General features: G+C 38.8%; 1 protein-coding gene across 1 annotated transcript; it reads right to left on the bottom strand.

Moving 5' to 3' along the window:
• Positions 1 to 1,935: 1,935 nt before the first annotated feature.
• Positions 1,936 to 14,745, bottom strand: clu (clusterin). Its single transcript, XM_042504088.1, has 10 exons — positions 14,682 to 14,745; positions 10,243 to 10,401; positions 9,305 to 9,453; positions 8,270 to 8,440; positions 7,156 to 7,326; positions 6,770 to 6,983; positions 6,206 to 6,346; positions 5,202 to 5,422; positions 3,990 to 4,180; positions 1,936 to 2,650 (listed from the first exon to the last, which is right to left on the bottom strand). Exons 2-10 carry the CDS (start codon positions 10,355 to 10,357, stop codon positions 2,638 to 2,640), a joined length of 1,386 nt encoding a protein of 461 aa, XP_042360022.1. The 5' UTR covers positions 10,358 to 10,401; positions 14,682 to 14,745; the 3' UTR covers positions 1,936 to 2,637.
• Between the last annotated feature and the right edge of the window lie 231 nt (positions 14,746 to 14,976).

Below are 14,976 nucleotides of genomic sequence, written 5' to 3'. Positions count from 1 at the left end.
AGAAAATATCTCCACAGGAGAACAAAAACCAGACAAGGGACCAGAAGGACCTCCAGAGTTCCTGTATCTGAAGGCCATTAAACGAAAGTGGAATGAGCCACGGTGGACAGGACCTTTTAAAGTAACAGCCAGAACCCACTCAGCAGTTAAACTGGCAGGAAAGGGTAACAACTGGTATCACCTCTCCCAGTGCGCCTCAAGTGCCACTGGTCCGGAAGGAGGAGCTGAGAACAAATAAATACATTATAGTTTGTGTGTAAGCCTATACATTAATCCATTAACCAAGTATTGTATTCTTTTGTTTGTATTAGATTTTAGATTTAGGAGCCAGACCCACTCGTCCGGGGGAGGAGAGACTCAAGTGCGTGTGTAATCTGTAAGGGGATGGAGGACCTGAAAAGAGGTAAATCATGCGGTCTATAACCTGTTTCATTTTTTTTCGGACCCCAGGTCCCTCTCAGTCACCATGCACGAGCATTCGGGTGTCTGGAATCCCCTGGACGAATGGCTGGATCGCACGCTTGGCAAGTATAAGAACATTATAGTATCATTATTTACTTCTTGCATAGTTGTTATGATCGCTTTGGCATTTTGTGGTTGTTGTTGTATTCCTTGTGTTCATACTCTAACTGAAAAAGCTATTGTGACAGCCCTGACAAAGAAGGACACCTATGGACCTCCACCGCTGTACGGACAAATGTGTGTCCTCACTGCGGAACGCCATACCCTCTTGGCCATGGGTGATGATGATGCTCTCGACGCATCTGATGAGGACTTACAGGTATAAAAGAGAACTCAGTAGATGAACGTCGGAGATGGGGAGACATCTCTGCTCCATCACAAGTTAACTACTGTGTTATGATTGTGAACTCAGTTCTGCTGAGTTCTGTTGGAGTATGTAAGTATATGATGCAATGTTCATGTTCATACCTTATTTCTTGTTCATTTCTTATATGTGGTCATGTTTATTCCTTACAAAAAAGACAAGATATAGTCTCACAGTAACTCTATGTTCTGGTTAACAGTTTAACGTTCTGTAAGATAAACTAACCTTTGAGGTCAGCAGTGTGAGTGAACACATGAGTTCTGGGTGACAGTTTAACGCCTTGTGTGATAATTGTTGGAGTGTGTAAGTATATACTTCAGTATTCATGATTTGATATGCTACAGTGTTCATGATTTAATATGCTACAGTATTCATGATTTAATGAGTGTATCTTTGTTGAGGTGTGTGGGTGTATGTTTGAGAGAACACATATATCACTACATACGACAAGCGTAATCTTAGAATTTAGTGCCTATGTATACTCCTTAAGAAAAAGCCGGATGTCTTACAGCATGAAACCAGTTAGCTGTTTTACTGTATGAAATGAGTGTTCAGACATAATTTAATCGTTGGGGTCAGAAGGGGAAGGTTGGGTATGGTGCCTTTATCTCTATTCCACAGAAGACCTAAATACAAGAAGAAGAAGACAATTCCTAATAAGGGATTGTCCTTGAGGTGAACCAATCCAAGGATGGGACCATGCCAAAAGGGGGGCCAGATAACGAGGAGAGCCAACCAGAAGATGATTCTACCTACATTCACATTTCCTTATTGTAATAGTATAAAAGACTGGATCAGGGAAAGACAGGTTGTCAGAATGCAGGCTGACTCGCTGATGTTATCGGCTAGGGCGAGGCATTTCTGATCCAGAGCTCTGTTACTGCTCACTGCTTGCTTGAAAAGAAAACTAAAGGTTTGAACTTAAAATTCGAAATTCTGTGTGGACATTCACTCATTTGCTGTTTATTGAGTTGCTTTTAAGAATTCTGAACATAGCGCTCACCCTGGGAGGGTGAGAGTTTTTTCTACTTGCAGCAACCAAGAGGAAAACGCCTTCAGCAAAATCCCAAAATTCAGAAAAACTGTCACATAAATAAACAGACACTGAGTGGGTTTGAGCAGGTTTTATTAGATCTCTAAGTATTGCTTCACTGCGAGGCTGTTGTACAGAGGGGCTCAAAGCAACATCATCAACTCCTATTTCTCACATTGAATCTCTCCGATCAGTGAGTTTAACCCCCAACCTCTTCAACCATCTCAGATAACAGCGATCAGAGATCTGTAAGAAGGGTAGATCAGATCTGTAACGTCACTGAAACAGCCTCAGTTAACTTGCTCTAAACTTGAATTTTCTGCAAATGATTTTCTCAACTGTGGTGGAGGAAATATCAGTTTAAATCATGTTAGAAATGCAGAGAATAAACACTCATTTACATACATTTTGGCTTTCTACAGAAACTGAAGCATAAATCATTTAAGAACAACGGCCCCTTTTTGCAAAGCCCAGCTCACAAATGATGTAACAGGCCTTCCATGTTGAGGATATAATAGACACAAGGAGGCCTGTTATCTACATCTACTGAATATCTTCTCTCACAGCAGGACAAAGAGCTCTAATTTAACAATATAAATCTCTGAGGTTAAACTGAGTCGTTTGCAAAAGCAGGACTTAAAGAGGATTTACAACAGAATCAGTGTGTCAGCTTAAGGGTTTGTTTTTTTTCTTCCAGGTGTGTTTATCGGCGGGGTTTCTGGTGTGTTTCAGTGAGTCCAGAACATTCACTGGTCAGCAGACAGCGCAGGGTGGGACTTTATTTAACCACACTAGAGACACAAACAGAGGGAGATCAGAGATAGTCAGTGATTCTTTTAAATCCTGTTGAACATAGAAAATTAATTTTCATTCCGTACGATCGATCAATCAATCAATCAATCAATCAATCAATCAATCAATCAATCTTTCCCCACAATCTAAGTCAGAGAGGATAACAGAAGATCAAAGAGCCCTAAATGGACAAGAACTGGAAATATCTTTGAAATGTTGCTGTTGTACAGTGATAAAGTTCTTCAGATCTAAAATTCAAATGTTCCCAAATGATTTATTTTAGTAAAAGCAGCACAACGAAAAACTATCCCATCCAAAATTTGATAAGTAGCTGCATCAATCGGTGTAATTAAGTAAATTCTACAATACTGTGTTCACACTACGAGCGACAGAAACAGGCTACAAGTCACTTCTGATAAAGCAGGTAACATAAAGCTACACATGGACACCTGACAGCCGTCTCTGCAGACAAGCATTACACGCTACAAACTTTAGTCAAGCTGGTCTCAACTGTCTTCAGCTCTCCAATGACGCAGTGAAGCGTAAACCAGTCACATGTTTTGGTCCTAGCTGCTTGTGCTGTCTTATTTAGCTGACACTGAGCTGGTGCAGCGAAATGTTTAAACGGGGCTCAGAAATAGATCAAAAGCAGGGATATTATTTTTTTACTGAACACTTACTGTAGATGATGTTTATTTGAGATGCTTAGTGGCAAGTATCAGACACACGGTAGCCCATGGTAATGTAACTACAATAACAAGCGTTTGGGCAACACTTCAACAGCAACTCGGGGATAATACAGCTGGTCACGCTGGCGTGTTGTGAACACAGCGTAACTCTGCTCGCTTACTTTTTGTCCGGTGTCAAAATGATCTGGAAAAGTAAAAATTCTTGCACCTCTGACACTAAATTTAAGGTGACCTCGACGACATATGTCAAAAACATACAAATGCTTAAAGAAATAGTTTGAGCTTTTTGAAATAAAAGCATGTGTTGTAAATTCGTGGATGCAGCTAGTGCGTAGTCAGCTTAACTTGTAGAAATTATCTGAAAGCATTTATAACAATTAAGACAACATCCATTGTTTTTTTTTTCTTTTTTTAAGCTTTTTGTTTAGCTTTGGCCTTAGCAAGGTTAGCCTTCTCCCTGTTTCCAGTCTTTAGGCTAAGCTAAGCTAACCAGCTACTGGCTGTAGCTTGATTTTAACCACACAGACGTAAGAGTCGTATCAATCCTTTCATTTAACTCTCAGCAGGAAACAGAATAAATGTGTATCCCGAACTATTCCTTTAAACTTGGTTATTATTTCCTCCCTCTGCAGCCCTGTCCGACACTCACACACTGGTTTCCTTGTAGCGGTCCAGAGCCTCCTGGGCCACCACCTCAGAGAACTTGGGGTCGGTCCAGGGGATGTCGCCCGGCACGGTGAAGTTCATGGGTGGAGCATCGAAGAGCTGCACGGACACGTTTGTCTCTCCAGGCTGCGTCTTCTCTTCGTCTGGCTCCTTCTCTGCGTCCTTGCAGTTCACCTGCAGAACAGGAAGTTTCAGTTTATCTTCAGTAACAATACACAGCCTACAACAACGACCAAAACGTGATCCTGTGATATTTATTATCGATTTTATTTAGCAGCTTGTTAAAAAAATCCTATTTTGGTAATATGTGAAAAAAAAACCCATAACCAAGTGGGTTATGGTGAGCCTAAAACTAACCATGCATTAACCACAACGTCGTTTAAGCGTCAAGTTTCAACATATCCGCTACATCAGTGGGTTTCAAACTTTTTACACCGCACACCCCATCAGAAAATATCAGGCTCTCCAAGTGCCACCAATATGGCCGTTGTTTAATACAGTGGCGTAGGCCTATGCGTCTCAGCGGTGGATGCAGCTGGCGGGTTTATTCCAAATCAGAAGATTATTTGTCAGCCACAGTCACGCTGAATGAAGGGGTAGCACTCGAACTTCTCCAAGCACTTTGAGCTCAGCTGCTAAAAACATTGTCCTCCTGATCTTTCTCCTTCTAATATTTCCTATTCGAAGACACGACTGCAGTGTTTTTAAATCATTAATTTTACCTTTGCTTACGATCATGCCGTCACAGTTAAGCTTGTAACTAATAATGGACGTACTCACGCACCACATACATGAATGTGACAATGGAGTAGGCTGATATGAAACTATAATATTACAGGACAGGCAAAACCTAATTTAAATGACATTTCAGAGGTCTTATGGTTTAAATATTTTCATTTACAATGTAGCATTTTGATGGCATTATATATATATTTTTAAATTCATTTATTAATTGTTTTGTAAATATCTTGGAAGTGCTCCTTCTGTCCCTAGAGGGAGTTTACTTACCACCACCAGTACTGCTAAAATAGTTCCAGTGCAAATGTAAGATATCCATGGTTTGCAGAGACGAACATGTCAACGTTTATTCTGGCGATTGGGTCGCATAAAAGCGCGTCACAAGTAAAGAAAGATGTCACAAGTGACAAGAACATATTGATTTTGGCTTAAAAAATTGTCCTCCCTGTCTACGCACCATCTGAACTCGGAAGATGTCGTCCCTGGTGTTGTTCGCCAGGGATGACACCCAGCCGAACTGTCTGTTGAGCATGTCCAGGATGGAGGAGGTGTTGAACATCTGCTCCTCAAACCTCCTCAGGAGGCTGTTGTACTGCTGAGTGAAGCGCTCTGCCAAAGCCAGTGCCTCCTCCAGCTCCTCCTTCAGAGGGCCCTCCAGAGGTTTCTTACCGGAGCAATCTAAAGGAAACATCACCACGGAGCAGGTTAGAAAATCACTTTACTGATCACACTGGGATTGTTTTTAGTCAAAAAGGACATTACATTTGTTTCATTGCATTACTTTTTTTATATTGTTAGATTTTCTTTTTTTTTTGCATCAACTGTGGTCAAATAACAGTTTTTACAAGATGGGAAAAGTAGAGTCTAATACCTTCTTGATAGATTGTTAGTTTTCGATAGGAAGACACCAAATTTAGGCTACAAATGTAAATTCCAACAAGCTGAAGGGCCCCTTTGAGTGAGAAACCAGTATAAACCTCTTTGTGTTTCCCAAATAACTGTAGACGATACGTTTCTGCTGTCAGAGGAACAAAAACATCATCACCACAAAGGAAGAGACTACATAATTAAATCACATTCATTTGAAGCCCTTCCTGTTTCCAACATTATCATAAATACTAATTGTGTTGCTCTAATAAAAAAAACCCTGGATCATCATTCAGGTCTCCACCTCCGGTTTCCTGCTGAAGGAGGCTGCATGAAAGGACACAGCCCACCTAACCGACATCTTTGTTTATTTATTTTATTATCAAGGATGTGACTCATCTTCTATTTTTATTTAATGTATACATGATTGTTTATTTGTTTCGTTTAACAGCCTACATGTTATACATCTCACACAGTCTGTATCCTCGTTTCTTTTACTTTACCTGCCTTGTATCCATGTTTACATCTTGGACTAATACTATTGGTTAAAACATCAACGAATGAATAAAACACTTTGTCCGAGAGTTATCTTACCAATATGTTGGATGTCTTTGCATTTCTGACACTCGTCACGGAACTTGAGGCAGCCGGCGGAGTTGCGGCGGATCTCTCTGCAGGTCATCCTGCCGTTACCAAAAGGTTTGGTGATGACCACGTCCTCATTCATGCTGCCATCTGCGACCACACACGAACGTTATTTAAAAAAAATAAAAATACACAACCTCATGTTCATTCTAAGTTTACATGTATGGTTTGAAACTAACTGAAAAAAGACATTGTTGACTTTTTTCAACTCAAACTTTCATAATAACTTATATAGTTAATACAGTAAGCACTGTTTACAGCAGCTAATACAACTGATCCTTGTAGCAGTGTTTTCAATTAATTAAAAAGTCTTTTTTTTCAGTTTAAGTCATTTTTTCTACTTTTGTTTACATAATTTTGTTCACCCAAAAAATATCTGTCAGCCTTATATGTTTTAACACAACAAACAATCGAAAGAAAACTATACCTCCCTGCAAACCCTAAGAAAGCTTCTGCACGCTGAGCAAAAAGTAAACAGACCGTCTACAGTTCTGCGTTAAACAGAATACGTACCCTCATTAGGAGCTACGTCTGAGTCGATGTCCATCATGGAGCCCATGGAGCTGAAGAAGTTCCTGCCCATGCCCATCATGGGGGAGAACAAACTCTGGAAGTTGTGGAACGGATCGTGGAAGAGAGAGCGGATGCTTCTGCTCCGGCGGGTGTACGGCCCCAGGAAATTGGGAAAGTGGAACACCGGAGGGTTGTCGTGCGCATGATCGGCCACCTGAGACACACCGATGACACAGAGACACAACGGTTAAAGTTGTGCTGTCAGTGTTGGAGGATACAGTCACTGGACCGCCTCAGCAGGTACAAAAATACATCATCGCTAGAATATATACTTTATGTATACAAGAAATTTGTGTCTCTGTGTCCGGTGTTTACATCTGCGGTACCTTCATGCTGTCTGAAAATATGCTGTCCACCCCGTCGGCCATCTCTGTGTATCTTTCCTCCAGGTTCTTGAACTCTTTGCCCTGACGCCGTCCCTCCTGCATCAGGTCGTCAATCTTCTCCCCGTTGATCCAGATGGAGAAGGGAGACGTTCTGTTAAGCACGTCTTCCAGCTGCAGGTAAAACGAGAACTTTTTAGAATCAAATCTTTAACCCTTTGAAACCGTCATCGCTTTTCTTGTGTTGCGTTGACACCTTTCACAAACCTCTGAAACTGGAGCAGATTGGTTTAATTTAATTTGAAAACAAGGCTAAAAAGGCAATAGCAACTTGGCAAGAACTTAGTAAAGGTCTTATGCAAATTTTCAGGTAATTATTTAGGTAATTTCTTGGCGATATTTTGGGTAAAATTACTCATTGCCCTCTTCTTATGTTCATAAATCAGGTCAGTTTTCTAAGATTTCAAAGGATTAAATCTCTCTTGTTAGCTGACTGTCTTATCAGGAGAGGAACGAGGTGTGAGCCAGGAGTGGAAGTGGGAATGATTATGTTTAAATGAGCTGTATGCAACATTCAGAGTATTAATATAGCAATTACTATTTTCTATGTGAAGACATAGTTGAGTTATGGCATCCTGAGCACAGAATGACATCATGTAGTAAGCTGGTCAGGCCACACATGCATGTTAATGCCACTCAGCACTGCGCCTCTACATCAATTATCGCTGATATCAGGACAGTATAGTCTAGAACCCCTCTGGTTTCCTCCTGGTTAACACTGTTAGCTCTGTCAGCACCGTTGCTGTTGTTTGGCGCTGTTTATGGAGTTAGCACCGCTAGATGCCAGCTCAAATAGACTTAAGTAAAGAACAAGTACCTCAAATTTGTACCTAAGTAAGTGCAGTACTTGAGTAGATACGCTTTGTCACAACGCACTGCTGAGTACAGTAATTTTAAATGAATTCTGCAGTACTGGTCTGATTCTCAAAGCAATGCGTATTCAATGAAAGTGCTTTATATAAGTTGGCATGAACCGACTGACATCTGGATTATACTAAAAGCCCTGTGTATATAATATTGTATGCAGTACATGTATGTGAACATGTGATGGTCTGACCTGGCGTCCCACCAGTCCAGATCCACTGCTGCATGTTCGGGAGTAGTATCTAACGCAGGTGTTCTTCAGACAGGGCTTGCACTCCTCCCACAGAGCCTTCATCGTCTCATTGCAAACCTCCTCCTCCTGCTCCAGCTTGGCCTCCATCTCCTGAGCCACACGCATCGCTTCCTGTCGGGAAACAGATACAACAACTTCAACAGGTAAGCTCTTATTTTGGTAGGATGCTTATAACTCAGTGGTTGTCGCAGTTTTTGTTGTTGCATCTTGTTTCCAAGGGATCAAATATTAGTAAGTTTGAGCATCTGTAGACTTGAACAAAAGTGAGTGATGTGGTCAGAACTGTTCAGATAGCAATCATCTTTAAAAAAGCAATTTCTTCCTGCAATATTTTTTTTTAGGAATTCAGTTCTTTTTGTAAATAAATGAGTAAAATAACAAAACAAATGAACACTTACCATGCAAGACAATGGTTGAATTTGTTTTTGATTCTGCATCATGCCTTTTGCTCCCTTGCAAATAATTTGTTTTTCAATTTCCACTTATATAAAATTAAATATACAAAATTTCAAAACTTTTCCATGCTTTTTCAAGGACCCATGATAATATTTGCTAGCTGGCGTACATGAAGGAAGAGAAACAAAATGTTGACACATATCAGAGCTACGGTACATTGACAGTTTCACAAAAACAAATTTTCCATTATGTTACATTATTTGGAAGAGTATCCATACAAGATGAGTGTAGCAATTTTATTACACACAACACAATTCCATGACTTCTCCAAAACTTACAACGATTTTTAAACCTTTGAAACGTAGCCTGACATTGATAGGCTATTTTTATGATTGTGAAATTCCATGACTGTTCCAGGTTTTTCATGACTGTGGGAACCCTGTCTGTATAGTAAAAAGAATCCAGTGGATCATATCATAACACCTACTGTATCTATATATGAAAAAAAACCTGTGTTATTTCAATAATCTTTCCATCATGTAAAGAAACACCATGATATCCAAAACAAATCATTTCTACCTCTTTCTGCTCCTTGGTTTTCTCCAGGGCGTCCAAAAACTTTTTGTGGTCATCTGAGGATTTCTGCATCACGCTCTTCATCTCCTTCACTCCGTTAACGGCATTTTCAATCTGTTCATCCACATACTTTCCTCCCTGGATTGAGATCTCTGTAAAAAAGACAAAATATCACATATTCACTGCAAGTGGTTCCTGTAACAGGCTCCTGCATTTTTGCTGACTTTGACCAAACTGAAGATTTAAGTAAATTAAAATATATGTGTGATATTTTTGCAACTCTTAACTTGCACTTAAAATGTTCTCATATTTAATTGATTTTGTGAAGTTGCTGCAACTTAAGAAACATAATACTAATTAAATCAATGTTTCTAGCTTAAGCAACTTCAGTAAACCATGTTTACTGTGCTATATATCGATATTCTGGTTGCATACCAGTCACTCATATTTGTATTTTCTTAAACATGTTGAGAAAACGGAACTCGCAGATTTTCTAACTTCATTCATTGCCAAAATCCTCTTTGTGATGATCAAGTTTAGTCAGACTAACCTGGTTTTTTGAAGTTGGTTACACACAAAAGAACACAATCATTTCACTTATCATTTTTAAGTTGCAACAACTTGAGAAAATCATTAAATACAGATACATTTTAAGTCAATTTAACAAGTTAAAATTACACAAACATTAATTAAGATGAATAATTATATTTACTTAACTTTTTTAAGTCAATCAATCGGTTTTCTAGATTATTTTCAAATAATTCAAGATTGTGTGGCCAATGGGATACTCTACAGAGCTTACTCTGTACTGTTTTTACTGGAAAATGGAAAAAAAAGAAAATACATAAACACACACACACACACACACACACACAATGTTTTCTGTAATTCGAAAAAAACAATCCTTTAAAGTTTTGTAATGTGGCTGCAGAGAAACTCACCATTGAGATCGTCTTTTGATGGAGGAACGATGCAGCTGGCTGAGGCCAGAAGTAGAGCCACCACAGCCAGAGTCTTGGACCCCTTCTTCTTCATCATCATCATCATCATTAACATCCTCTCTGACTCTCACAGGGCCAGCAGGCAATGATGAGATAAACCTGGAGAAAATAAAAACATAAAAGATTCAGTCTAAACTGCTGTTGTAACGCCCCTCTGTCCCCACTAGAGGGCGACACGAGCTGCAACTCAAACAGAGACCTACGCAGTAGAAAATGACCATCATTGCTCAGCAGTTTTTCACCCTTACACAGCAAAACATAAAAATAACAGCACTGATCAACACTAATAAATAATTCAGACTGATGCTTGCTGAATGGATCTTTGTCTCCTGTTAGCAAGGACATCATCACCAAACTGACCCCAGATCAGTTTCCTGTGACTTTGACCAACTGTGCATTATATAAAGAGAACAGCAGGCCCTTTCTCTGCTTATTTTTTCCCCTCTGACGTGTGCTTGCTTGGTCAGCTGCCCGTATTTTCAACAATGACAGCTTCAACACAAAGTGTCTGCAGATATTTTTTTATTCACGTTCAAACACACAGAAGAAAAAGACAGAGATAAAGTAAGCACACAGATGGGCTGACTGTCTCTGCTCTCTGTGCAGCTTTCCTCAGACAGTATTCATCCCTCTCTGTGAGTCTACTCTCTGCTGATTATTTCTGCAGCTGGATATTATCCTCCCTTTCCTCAAAATACGCAGTAACGTGATCAAACTGCACCAATCTATCCGCCACTGTCAAGCAAAGCAATGGCATGATCTGAAGTTTGCGAGCCAGAGTCGTAAAAGTGAATGAATAACACTCAGCATACATTATACTCTATGGCCAAAAGTAAGTGGACACCTAAGCATTACAACCATATGTGACTATTTAATGTCTCATTCCTAAACCATGCTGCTATAACAACCTCTAGTTTTCTCCAGATTTTGAAACCTGGCTGCAGGGTTTTGTTCTTATGCAGCCACAAGAGCATGAGCGATGTCAGTCACTGATGTTGGCCTGGCTCGCAGTCTGAGTTCTAGTTTTCCTCAAAAGGGGCCAATTATCGGTGCCGATATTTGACATTTTGCAGATTATCTGTATTGCAAAATTGCATATTGAAGGATAGTCATATGCTGTATCTTAACAGTAAACGTGTGGGCCCAAAAACAAAAAAACAATGAGCTGAAAAATGCTAAAACAAGCTGAAGGTAAATATAATTAGGTGATAATTGTCTTTGGGTTCATCACTATGAGTGACCTTTCACATCATGCAGTCATTTTAGTAAAATAAAAATACTGAGTATACTAATTTTAAGAGTGCTGACAGGATACTTTTGACCATATAGTGTAAGTGAAGTCATGCTAAGTCATTGTATTATCCATGAGAGGGATGCTGACCACTATGAAATAAAGTTACTTGTTTACTTTCCATTATGTGTGTTCAGAAAATGGAATGAATAAAATTTCCTGAGAACAAAATATATCTTATGTAACTTGTTGTCTTTGCCAATTCATCCCCTGCTCAGTCATGTTTGTGCAGTCACCTGCTCGCCCACCACCTCCTGTTCCTATGGAGACAAGCAAAGTGCAGCATGTTGTTTTTGCATTTGGTATAAAGCTGTCCTTTAAACACAAAAATGGATTCATAAGTTTTACATCAATCCGTTATTTGACCTCTTAACTTAAAATGTCCCCACTTTTTCCCATCTTATTCCACACTGTCACACAGTGACATATACGAGTATATTTAATTGTATCTTATCTTCAAACTTTTAATTGAAGCTCTTTTGAGAATTAGAGGGAAGAAAATTCAATGTACTGATCATATCCCCTGTCTGAATCTCTGTGCTTTTAATCTGCAGTGAAAAACAGAAAGAAAACATTGGACGCCCACCTGGTTCTCCGCTCTATATGAGCTCATGAGTTTAACATGTACAGTGCAGCAAACTGCAGCCGTTTACACAATGAGGTCATTATTCATGTGACAATAATCCTCTCGCTTTAATTACAGCATGCCAGTTACTGGAAGGTTTGTAAACAGGGGCTGACTGTGACCAGTGAGACCTTTTTCTTTATTGAGGAAAATAACACAGAATGAGTAAGACTTGACGTGCAGAGGGAGGAAAGAATGAGTAATGCTTTAAAAAAAACAGTCAGGGGAAGGTTGACAGAGAGAAAGTTAAACACATAAAAAAAAAAGGAAATAAAGGAGAAATAATTTACACTGCAGAGGTCGAGCTACATTATTTGCTGAGTAGCAGCTGCAGGGAAGCTCGTTACACAACTGAAGAATGCAAACCGACCAACCGTGCAGATGTTACTGGCGAGGCCTTCCAGAAAGTTCTGTATCAGCCTCGTGAAGTGAAATGCAGAAAAACATCTGCCTCAGATGCTGTTCTACATTGCACAATATTACATATATCACTATATGATAGTACTATATTAATATTATATTGGTATTATTGTATTCTTATTTTATGTTATCTACGATATGGCCTTGTCTTCCATTTTTACACAGAATATATTACAGTACATATTTCATACGACTGTAATATTACTGTATAATGCGTGATTATCAAACATACTGCTCATATATTATATGGAACACTATATACTTTTATATGAAGTGGAAACAATTCACTAGTTAATAGCTTACAATTGATCAGCAAGTATTTCGATGATCCATTTATCTTTTTTAAGCCAAAATGCCAAAACTTCGCTGGCTCCAACTTGTGTGTGGGTTCCAGATATAAACACTAGCCGGTTTTCTTGATGGATTTATAGTTGATGATAGATAGCTGATGTTTTTAGGGTTCTTTAGTTTTATATTGATGTTTTTACGGCATTTTAAATATATGCATAGTTGTATGTAAGTGTGTGATGTGTCCGGTGTATGAATGTAAATGTATGAGTGCATGTTAATATGTGATTAATGTTGTGTGTTATATATTTTTTAGTGTATTCAATTTTTCTTATTATTTTAAACATATGTACCATAAAAAGTGCTCTTTAAATGAAATCTATAAAAGCTTTAATATATATATATGTATGTTTCTTTTTTATAATGTAAAATCACATACAGGTGTAGTTATACATTTTAATTTAAATTCTGCATCTATTTAGTTGTTAACTGTGAGCATGAATGTTAATAAACAGTTTATTTGTAGATTTTATAGGTTATGTAGAATAAGCATATACGTTGATATAAAAATTGCTACTGACTTTCAAATAAGGAATATGTAGGTTGTTTTTTTTAAGAACATAGATAGCAAATGGCACCATTTCAATTTATTCATTCAATCTGAATCATTTGCAGGGGCCCGCTATCTATACACGCCCCCAGACCAGGGGCCCCTGTGTAACTGCACAGCCTGCACTTTCTATATTTATGCCCCTGCACCATATATTTATATTATATATGCATATAGCTCATGCATAATCAATTTGAACTACTTGATTTCCTTACACAAATATTTGCACAACTTGCTAATGTAGGTCAACTGTAGTGAATGTATTGTATTTTATGGTAGAGCACTTTTAAATGTAATTTCTGCCATGTCTAAAATATCATCAACAGCTGATAACTGCAACTCGCTGCTTCTGCTGATGCTTGTTTTCACTATTACTCAATTCTATGTCTGTGTCACTGTGTCGTTTAAAAGCTCAAACCTGCACAAACGACTTCCCCAATACTAAAATAACAAGGAGCAATTAATCTGGATCATCTCAGCTCCATTTCCAACAAATGGGACACTGTCACACATGGCCTCATGTTGGCCTCATTTAAGGTGTTTGGGGATTTCTGCACCCAAAGGATTCACTTGTCATGTGGTTTAAGAGAAATTAGGGTCATCTCAAACTAAAATATGTACAAAATTTTCAATTTTAGTAAATTTGGAGGAGTATTATATCATTCAAACTGTCAGAATCTTCTTTTACAACACCGTCAACAGTCAAATAGCATGTTAATAGCATATTACTATTTTGCAGTTAGTATTGCTGCTGCTGGGTGTGTCTAGCTTAAAGTGCACTAAAGTGAGGCAGCCACAATATGACGTCATCTACCCTAATCCAGTTGTTTTGATCCAAAGATGGAGGTCACACCCATGAGTAAGCAATATAAACAGCAATCACCTTGTCAACATTAAGTCTGCATGAAGAAAAACAACTGGAGGAACCAGATTTTAAAATAAAATCACATTATGCACATTATACAGCCGAATTAGAGTCAGAAATGTTGATGTTGCATAAGGTAAACTTGGAAATTCCATTGCACTCTATTCTAATATAATTTATCCTAATGACACAGTGGTAATTGCATATCCTACAAATAGCCCATTTTCCTCTGAGCATCACCGAGCTGCAGACTCTGAAAAAATAAAAGCCTGTGACTCACCTCTGTTTGTTTCCTGAGACTCCAGACCGTCTGAAGCTGCTCCAGCCTCTCTGCTGCTCTGTTTTATACCAGCGGATAACGGGGACGGTGCAGACATGTGATTCATGCTCCCGCCGCCGAAACTGTCAAGCTACCGCAAAACAAGACCCGACTTCCTGTATTACCCTTCAAAATAAAAAGAAAGAAAAAAGTGACGAAAGAAGTATTCAGATAATTTCTTCAGTAGAATTACCACTACCAAATTAAAGATAAACATACTCCATTACAAGTAAAAGTGTTGAACTCATAATGTTCA

The sequence above is a fragment of the Plectropomus leopardus genome, chromosome 16, assembly GCF_008729295.1.
Source record: "Plectropomus leopardus isolate mb chromosome 16, YSFRI_Pleo_2.0, whole genome shotgun sequence".
Lineage (NCBI taxonomy): Eukaryota > Metazoa > Chordata > Actinopteri > Perciformes > Serranidae > Plectropomus > Plectropomus leopardus.
The sequence above is the reverse complement of the archived record's forward strand: the minus strand, read 5'-3'. Positions and strand labels throughout refer to the sequence as shown.